The sequence below is a fragment of the Pituophis catenifer genome, unplaced genomic scaffold (assembly GCF_029215685.1).
Source record: "Pituophis catenifer annectens isolate HBS135680 unplaced genomic scaffold, rPitCat1.0.hap2 SCAF_3, whole genome shotgun sequence".
Taxonomy (NCBI): domain Eukaryota; kingdom Metazoa; phylum Chordata; class Lepidosauria; order Squamata; family Colubridae; genus Pituophis; species Pituophis catenifer.
Genome location: NW_027256883.1, coordinates 149804990 through 149814714, shown reverse-complemented (window position 1 = coordinate 149814714; position 9725 = coordinate 149804990). Strand labels below are relative to the sequence as shown.

The 9725-nt window shown below is 42.6% G+C and overlaps 1 protein-coding gene across 1 annotated transcript; it reads right to left on the bottom strand.

The window, feature by feature from the left end:
• Positions 1 to 996: 996 nt before the first annotated feature.
• JUN (Jun proto-oncogene, AP-1 transcription factor subunit) lies at positions 997 to 3648 on the bottom strand. The gene has a single exon (XM_070941295.1). The coding sequence runs from the start codon at positions 2611 to 2613 to the stop codon at positions 1669 to 1671; it is 945 nt and encodes a 314-aa protein (XP_070797396.1). The 5' UTR covers positions 2614 to 3648; the 3' UTR covers positions 997 to 1668.
• Positions 3649 to 9725: the final 6077 nt, after the last annotated feature.

The following is a 9725-nucleotide window of genomic DNA, read 5'->3' as shown; positions in this document are numbered from 1 at the left end:
TAGAATGGTTTTATTGGACAACAGGCATAGTCCTAAATACTTATGAACAGAGAGCATTTTTTAAAATCAAAGAGATAACAAACAGAAACGTGACAAATTGAAGGCTGCTTTTAAAAACAGTTTCTTCCAAAAGGTTATAAATATTTCCTTAAGAAAAGAACATGTAATTGTGAAATGGCCAGTTAATACTTTTAAAAAAGCTAATTCTACAAGTACGTAGATACAGAATAACTACTTTTTTTCCGCTTGTTAAAATTGTATCAGTAGCTCTTTGTAGAGCAAACTATACAAGTTTAAAGTCAGATTAGATAGCAGCTCTTTTTTTCTACCACAGGGGGTCACTGAGATGTCTCTTGTATTCCAGTTAAAAGCAGGGGTAGGCAAAAGTAGATTAGAATCTACCAAGATTACTAAATTATTTGCAATAGATTGTCAAGCATTTCTGGTGCCCAGTTTTTTTCTAATAATACCACCTCCATAAATTATGCCTTTAAGAGGAAGACAATTCTTAGTTGAAATAAATCTCTGAATGTGGAAGCCTTTGTATCTTTCCCATCCATCCAACATTTGTTAGTAACCTAGGAATATAAATTTGATGCCCTTAGGAAAAAAAATGTACCCACCTGGGAATTAGAACACCAGGAATCTTATGGCACCCTAAAGACCAATAGTTTTATTATAATAGGAGTACCACAAGACTTTTAAAATGGGTGTTACAGTATGTGAAGATCAAAGAAGATTTTCTCACTCCTCGCTTCAGTAGAATTTTAACATTCAACTAAAAGTTGATTCTGTATATGCCTGATTTACAAGTATCTTTTTTTTTTGTATGTCTACTCAGCAGTAAGCCCCATTGAATTTAATAATTTAGAACTTGTTCCTAAATTAAGTGTGTAGAATTGAAATCTAAATGATAGTAATCAAAAGAGAGTAAGGATTACTGGTGCTTTCTTAAATAAGATCAACCCTTTCTTTTGTTTCAGAAATAAACATTAAAAAAATTATATACTTTATTACAAATGGAAAAAAAACTCAAAAGTTGCTAAAAAATCTCTTATTTACAAACAATACTGGGTGGAACCCAAATGAACATAAAAAATAACTTACAAAGTCATGAAGTAGTTTTACTTGACATTAATCAGTTGTCATAAAATAAAAAATATATATGTACATACACAACTCAGACAGGCAGTATAGCTCAGTTTCTGTTGTTAGCTTCCCCAAAACACCCTCCCTATTTTTGTTTTTGTTTTTTTTTTTTTAAAAAAAAAAGAGTACTAAGAGAAAGCCATCTACAGTATCTACTGCAGTTTAACTTTTAATACTGAATGATCATTTAATATTAGGTCCATGCAAGTCTTGGTCAATGTTAAAAAAGAGAGAGAAAAAGAAAGACAAACACAAGGCATCCATGCCTTATCTGAGCTGGAACAGCTCAGCTGTTTTGCTGAGTTGTTCTGTCAACTGATACGCCACCACCTCACCCAGAAGGCACACCAGTATCTCCACACATGCATTTGACTCGGGGGTGGCAGTCTTCGGAATCAATGCCTTTCGGCCTTTTCTTTCCACCCACCACAAGTGTGTGTGGGTGGAGGGGCTCTGCCTCCCAAACGCTTTCCTCTCCTTAATTTCTCCCCATCATCCTAAAGTTACTTTTTAGTCTTTTCAAAAAGTTTGCAACTGCTGTGTGAGCATTAGCTGGCATCCACTATTGACGTGATTCATGACCTTCTGCTTCAGCTGTGCAACCTGCTCTCGCAGCATGTTGGCAGTAGACGCGAGTTCTGAGTTCTGGGCTTTCAAAGTTTTTACTTTTTCTTCCAACCTGGCAATCCGCTCCAACTTCCTTTTCCGGCACTTGGAGGCTGCAATTCGATTTCTCATGCGCTTCCTCTCTGCCTTGATCCTTTCTTGGGATTCCATGTCAATAGGGGACAGGGGAGGAGTCTCCCCTGGCATTTCTGGGACAGTCTGAGGCTCTTCTTTCAGAGCTTGGAGGCGCGGATGCTGCACTGGCATCTGGGGGTTCATATGATGCTGTGGAGGAAAGCCCAGATTGTTTGCATTGTAGGAAGGCACTGTATTGAGTGCGCTAGGATTGAAGTTACTGAGATTAGCATAGACAGGCGGCTCGCTGTGCATGTTAGCATTGAAGCCACTGTTACCAGCCATGGAAGAGACAGGGGCCATGCCGGAGTTCGTAGGCGGAGCAGCAGAGGTAACACTCGGCATGGTGTTTTGATTGTGTAGCTCTGCGAGTGCCCTGACAAAGCCTTCAGCGAAACCTTCTTGCTCATCGGTAACATTTTTGGGACAGAGGAACTGGGTTGGGGTCGGAGTGGTAGTGATCAGTCCATTGCCTGACTGAATAATCAGTCTTTCCAGTTCAGGAGAAGCCAGCTTGAGGAGGCCAACATCTGGAGAGGTCAGGATATCAGCATTTTTGTTCCTCAAGTGGGGCTTGAGGTTACTGGAAGGGTCAGCCAGATTGAGAGTCATGTTCTGCTTCAGAACTTTGGGATTATTGTATCCATAAGCACCACTTTCTGGCTGCACAAAGGTAGCATTGATGGCATCGTCGTAGAATGTAGGTTCCATCTTTGCAGTCATAGAATACAGTCCACAAGTTTGTTCACCTATAGCCCAAAAAACAGACCTAGGAAAGGAAGCCGGTTTGTTACAACTTAAAGAAGTTCACAGCTGCCACAGTTACTAAGTAGGAACAGTTCTTATAACAACACTCTTTCAACAAGGAAGACACAGTTCAAAAGTGATCAATTAAAGTCTTACTTTTTTGCAACAAGGCATTGATTCGAGTCCCCAGTTTGGCTAGAAAAAAGTCAGACTCGAACAAACACAGTTTCACCTCAAAGACCCAGCATGCGCATTACTTCCCGACTGTGACTGTTGGGAGGGGATGGGGGAGGAAGACCCAAATAAAAGTTATTTTTCAAATTCAGACTCCCTTTCTCAGTCCAAGGAAGGAATAATGCTGCCGACACCTTCGGGGGGCCTCTTTATCGCTCCGGACAAGGATGGAATCCAGAAACTTTTTGAGTCCTTTTTTTTTCCCCTCCTCCGCCCCTTCGCGCTCCTCGTGGGAGTGTCCTGGGTCGGTCTGGAGCGTTTCCGAGTTTCAAACCCACTTGTCTAAGTCCTCTCCTTTCTCGCAGCGGCTGTCATAAAGCAGATCACCTCAAAGTCCCAGCCAGAAAAGCAAAGGGGGAAAAAAAAAAGTTGCCACAAGTAGATCGCCCCGCTTCTTGTTCACAGAAGCGGAGGGGGGTGGTTGGTGGGGGGAAAAAGAAGAGATTCCCACGCTCGGCAACTTCGGGATCCAGACGAGAAGAGCTGAAGCGGTCCAGGAGGCAAAGCACTCGGGCGCTCCAAAGGAAAGGGTGCCGGGGCAAGTTCAGCCTTCGCGCTCCGGCTGTGAGGGATAGCAGCGACCCCGACCCGACTTTGTAACAAGGGAGCGCCGGCTCGCTCTCTTGAGCGTCAGTTTCTCAGGAATAGCCGCCCGGGCCCTGGTGGCGTCTGGAGCTGAAACTGGCCCTGATGTGGCCGCTGGGGCTTCTTTTTCTCCTCCTCCTGCCGGACAGGAGCGCTGCCACCGTCGCTTCTCCCGCCGCCACTCAATCCCACTCTGAGCTCTTTCCCAGCGTGGAGCACAACACTTATCAGAGAGCAGTAACCCACTAAAAATAGCCCATGATGTCACCCCGGGGCCTTCCCATTGGCTACCGTCGCCTCTCAGGGGGAGGAGGGCGGTTGGGCCAGCCTGTTGCAAAGGCGCCCATCTCCATGGCCACCCCACCCCGATTAGTTTGTCGGCCCCTTTTCGCAAGGCATTGTGGGATGAGGTAATGCCTGAGCTCCGTGCAGGGCATTGTGGGCTGACGTATTGTTTTTGAATATCTGGTTACCCGCTTAAGCGCTCTAGCGGGGTTGGAGGAACCGGACAAGGAGGAGGGGGAAGGTGTCCTGCAACGGGACATACCAAGCTTCGAAGAGGAAAAGAGGGGGGACGGCGCTCCGAAGGGCCAACTTCAAGATAAGAAGGCGCACTGGAGGGAGAAGCGACCTTCCCCGCCCGCGAAGAAAGCGATGATGTTTTGTTCTTGCTTTTCCCGGAAGAATGTCGCCTGATTCTAAGGCAGACGGCCAATCAGGAGTCGAAGGACTGAAAAGTAGCTTTCTAATTCCCCCCCTCCCTCTCCATCTCACCTCTTTCAATGCCCGGGAATAGAGTCCTCAGTGCGGACTCTCGGGTTGAGACAGAGTAGAGGAGGCGGGGGAGGGGTGTGATGGGCTGACGCTCACGTGACCCTCATCCTCCCCCACCCGCCTCTCGCGCCCTCCCCTCCGCCCCCGAGAATCCTGTTGCTCAGCAAAGCGTTTCCCGAGAGGGGGAAACGCGGGGGCGGGAGGGAGAGGTTCGTTGCCGCAGCCTGTTGGTGTTCCCGTGGCTGGGAAGCGAGTCCCGCTGACATCAAAGGCGGTCTCTTCCGAGTCCAGCGCTGCGGTGACCACTGGGCTTTTTACGAGTCGGAGGGACTCCCTTTGGAAGCCGCGAACCTTCCCCTTGCCGCGCCTCAGAGAGCCAGGGAGACCCTCGCGAGGGCTGAGGAAAAAGCTTTTTATCCCTGCGCGCCGCTCTCCTCCTCGCGCTTTTTCTGAGGCAAACTTTCCGTAGCCCCCCGGTTGAGGGGTGCCGAACTTGAAAACCAAAAAGGCACTTCTTCGGGATCGTTGTGCCACTCTGTCCGCGGAGAGAAAAGCGGACGGTGGTATTTCTTTAAAAAGGAGGAGGGGACGCCGAGACCCTTCGGTGCCTACTGGAACCACAGCGCAAGAGGGATTTTTTTAAAAAAGAAAGTTCATTTACTTATTAGTGATGTCCCGTCTTTAATATTTTAACATCTCTTCTCCCGCTTTAGTCTTCAAAAATAAAAATAAAGTCACGTTTGAGTCAATTCCCGCCAGGAACTCCAGACTTTTTCTCTGGGTGCTCTTTCTGGTTAGATGGGAGTTTTGGTTTTTTGGTCCTCTGGTGGCGAGGAGTCAACCGGAGTCTTGTGAGGCGAGGTGGGATAAGGAGAAGGGGAAGGCTTCCCGCATTAGCGGCGGGATCTGCGGGCAAACGGCGGCTTCCTACTAAACGGGCTGTGATCGCCAACAGTCGCAACACATTTGACTGCTATCCTGGTGTTTTAACCCTGCCGCTCCCAATTTAAGGAACTGAATGAATCCGACACTCTAAACAAGCCGATCCTAAAACGCACCTCGCGAAAGCGAAGTTCCAAGTTCTTTTAGGAGTTTTCACTTGTGGGTAACTATGGCTCCTTCGCGACCTGTGGACTTCAACTCCCAGAATTCCTGAGCTAGCCAGCCATGCTTGCTCAGGAATTCTGGGAGTTGAAGTCCACGGGTCGTAAAGTTGCCCATCCCTCTCTGGTTTAAGTTCACAAGCAAGTGAAAGCTATGATGAGCTCTCCAGGAGTGGAGTTGGGAAAAAGCAAGTAGCCAGGAAGTCCTAAAATTTTGGCTCCCAGAATCTAGAATGGAATGTGGGAGGGCTGTGTTCAAAGAAAGCTCTACCTGGTACTTGAAATGGTTTCAAGTTGCACCCACAACTGCAAGGATAAACAAACAAACAAACAAAGAGTTGCTTCCTAACTTGAAAAGAAGGCGTTCTGATGTTAAAACCCACCTCTGAACGTATAATTGGAGATTAAGCAGACATAAAAACAGTAGTAACAAAGTATCAAATTGGGTGGCTTTTGAGTTGATTTAATAAAAGGATATTTTTAAATGATACTTTTTGGATTTTTTTAAAAGAGTTAAGGAATTTATTTATTTCATTTATATGCTACCCATCTCAAAGCAACTCTGGGTTTGCAACAATTATTTTTTTTTATTCCTGAACAGAGAGTAACCCTTCTCAACATCATGAAACTTACTGAGGTACTTAGGATTGCTCTGCTTCTCTGCAGTCAGCAGTGTCTTCAGGTATCAAGTGCCATTAAACATACACATTTAAAAAGGACGAAATGTGAGATTAGCGTGAAAGAAGATTACCAATTATGGGATGTTTGCAGCATTGCTGCTATAAGTCTCACTAGCCTCCAGTGCCAGATCAAGAAAGTTGGGCAATGGTTCAGAAATGAACAATGGGATATCACTATGTCTCCTCTCCTGGAAAACACTCTAATACAGGACAATGATAGACTGTGCTACTGGGTAACTGCCAGAACTAGCCAAATCTAAGAAAACAGAAGTAAACCTGTCTGTCTTGTCTTGTTTTGGGTAGCACAGAACTATTAGAACTATCCAATAACCTATTTTCTTGATAGCCTTGTGTAGCTGTTGTCTGAAAACACTGCAAGAACCAGACCCCCTACTTGCTATTTCTGCTGTTATTGCTGCAGATGCTTAATTTAACAATTCAGTCTTCCTTGATGAGACCCACAATCCCAGAACCATCGCTTCATTTTAAGAAAGCATTGCTTTCAGTAGTCCCTGCCTTCACCCTTGAGTTCGCTAGGCTAGCCAGCACATTCATGGGATCCTTAATTCATCCTGAAAATTATCCAAAGACTTACCAGAAAAGGGAACAAGTTGTTCCAAGATTGACCTCAAGAAGTTTGTAGCTAAAATCATGAATACAGATACATTGCATTTTGAACTTGTGATGGATCTTTATCCATATCTAGTCACCTGTATTTAGGCAGCTGTTAAGCAATAGGCAAATGGATTTCCCATAGTGTTGTCACAGGACAAGATAGACTGAGCTTGATGTGCCTCTGCTCCTATACTTGTATTTCCATTACCTAAGGTAAAAATATCCTGCATTCTTATAGTAAGACTGCAGGCAATCATGTCAGTTCTCGACAAGATATCTGATGCTGGAATTTTCACTACCAACAATATCCCCTATAATGAAATGTCAATTTGTGAGAGCTGGCGTAGATTATCAAACTACACCTGCTTGGCTGCCTTTTGCAGGTTAGCTCCATTCTCAGTATCTGTGAGCCCATGTCTGAGATTTCATAGCCAGTTGTCCATGAAAATCATGGCCCTTTATTACCTCTGTGTGAAGCAAACAATGTTCTACTGGGTCCTAAAGCCTGGAGGATACTGTAGCAGAAAATGCCTTCTCCTTCACCAGTAAGTGGAAGGGGTTAACAGGCTGTTTCAAGGTGTGTGAAGAGAATGCTTGTTACTATCAGGTCCTGTTGCTGGTAGCAATCCCAACAGGTCTTCCCTGTATATCTGTTACAGAGTGGGCACCACCTAGCTTCTGAATATGGTATGTCAGAATTCTAGATTTGAGACCAAGCAGCTGGAGAATGCTGAAATCTAATATCTTCACAATGCCAAATGGCATGTCCAGAGCCACCCTCTGGATAATAACAGGTGTGACCTCTAATGACTTTTGGCTATCCTACTTTTCAAATTCTGACTACTGCTTGACTTAGCCTTAGGGCACTATGTTCTGCATTGAAGTAAAAGTCTTGCCGTTGTTGACAGCACAGATTTTCTATTACTACTATTAGTTGCAATAAAGCTTGTATGTTGCTTATGGTAGGTATCCCCAATATCACAAGTCCTTGTTCTTGCTAATCCGTATTTTGAAATGGATGTAGACAGTGGATCAACAAAAACAAGAAACATTTATACATGACTGCTTCAGGCCCACATCGCCCTTCAGTAGTGGCAGAATGTCTACTGATGTTTCACCCAGAATTTCACCTTCATACAACTGATGTTCCAAACTAAAAATATTTTAAAGGCTTTAAAAAAGAAGTAACGAGATTTGCAAGGACAGTCTAAACAGGATTTAGAGGAAATGCAAGGTGCAGAAGGAGTTTTTTTAGATGAGCCCTTGCTGGAATCTTCTCCAATCTTGGATTCGGTTCAGATGATTGAAGTTAAGGATCAACATATAACTCGAGCTCAATCTAAGTTACTTAAACAAAAGCAACAACAACAACAAAGGCAAGATAAGGAGGTAGCTAAGAGTATTGCACAAGAGACTGGAGCCATGGGGGGAGCGAGATCGAAGCTTTCGGATGACCTTCAATTATTCTGCTCCTTGCTCCCAAAAGAGGGAGGTGATATTTAAGTGTTTATCTTGGAATGTTAATGGGTTGAATTCAGTACAGAAAAGGAAGAAATTATTTACATATTTGAAACAATTTAATAATGATATAATTTGTTTACAAGAAACGCATATCACAACTCAAGATCAAAAATATTTGATAAACTCCAAACTAGGAACACATTTTATATCTTCAACTTCGCAAAAAAAGAACGGTGTGGTTATTTATGTAAATAAAAAGTTAACAGCTAAAGTTATAGAAGCAGATGAAGATGGTAGGTTTGTAGCAATTGAATTGCTTACAGCAAATGGCCAAATTCTTCTGATTGGAATTTATGCTCCCAATCAACAACAGGACCATTTCTATAAGATGTTACATACTAAAATACTGCAATGGGATTACAGATCTATTTTAATTATGGGAGACTGGAATGGAGTAATTGATTCTAAATTAGATAAAAAGAGTTTGGCAAAGTCTAGAATTAGACTACCACAGACTTTTTTTGACATGAAAGAAGATATGGAACTAAAAGATGTTTGGAGAATACATAATCCAAAAGAACTGGACTACACTTTCTTTTCTGATAGACACAGATCCTTCTCTAGGATTGACTTTATCTTGTTGTCAGATGATTTACTTGTCAAGACAAAAAGAACAAAGATTTTTCCAAGAACTTTGACTGACCATAGCCCAGTATGGATAGAAATTGAGATGGATAAGGTTGAGAGACGTTCTTGGAGATTAAATGAGAACTTGTTTAGATATGAAAAAAATACAATAGAACTTAAAAAGCACTTGAAAGAATTTTTTGAAATAAACTCGAATAAAGGTACCCCAATTGAAATTGTCTGGGACGCAAGTAAAGCTTATATGAGAGGGGTACTTATCTACATGAACTCTAAACATAGACTGTTTCGACAAAAGAAAAGATCTGAATTGGAAATAGAAATAAAGAATAAAGAACAGTTACTTATTAAAAACCCAACAGATGAAAGAATAAGCAGTGCTATAAAACTTTTGAAAGACCAATTTCAAATGCTTATGGCGGAACAAGTTGCAACAAACTTACAATATGTGAAGCATAATACATTTTGTAACGCTAATAAACCGGGCAGATGGTTGGCTTACACATTGAGGAAAAAACAAAGTATACGGACTATAGATAGTATTGATATTGGAGGGAAAGAAATTTTTCAACAAAAATTAATTAAAGAAGCTTTTGTGGACTATTATACCAAACTATATGCCAAAGAGGAGGTGCAGAATGGACTTATAGAAAAATACTTAAACGATAAAAGAGTTACAAAAATTACTGACCAACAAAAGGAAAGAATGAATTATCCTATAACAGAGGAGGAGATAATAGTAGCAATTAAACAGTTAAAAACAGCCAAAGCTCCTGGTACAGATGGTTTGACCGCAGTGTATTACAAAACTTTGCAAGCTGAAATGGTGGAACAACTTAGAGATTTATTTTGCAATATTCAACAAGGGGGTAAAATACCCCCATCATGGACAACAGCTTACATATCTTTGATACCAAAAGAACAAGTTGGTCCTAAAAAACCAGAGAATTATAGACCAATATCTCTTTTGAATACAGATTATAAAATCTAT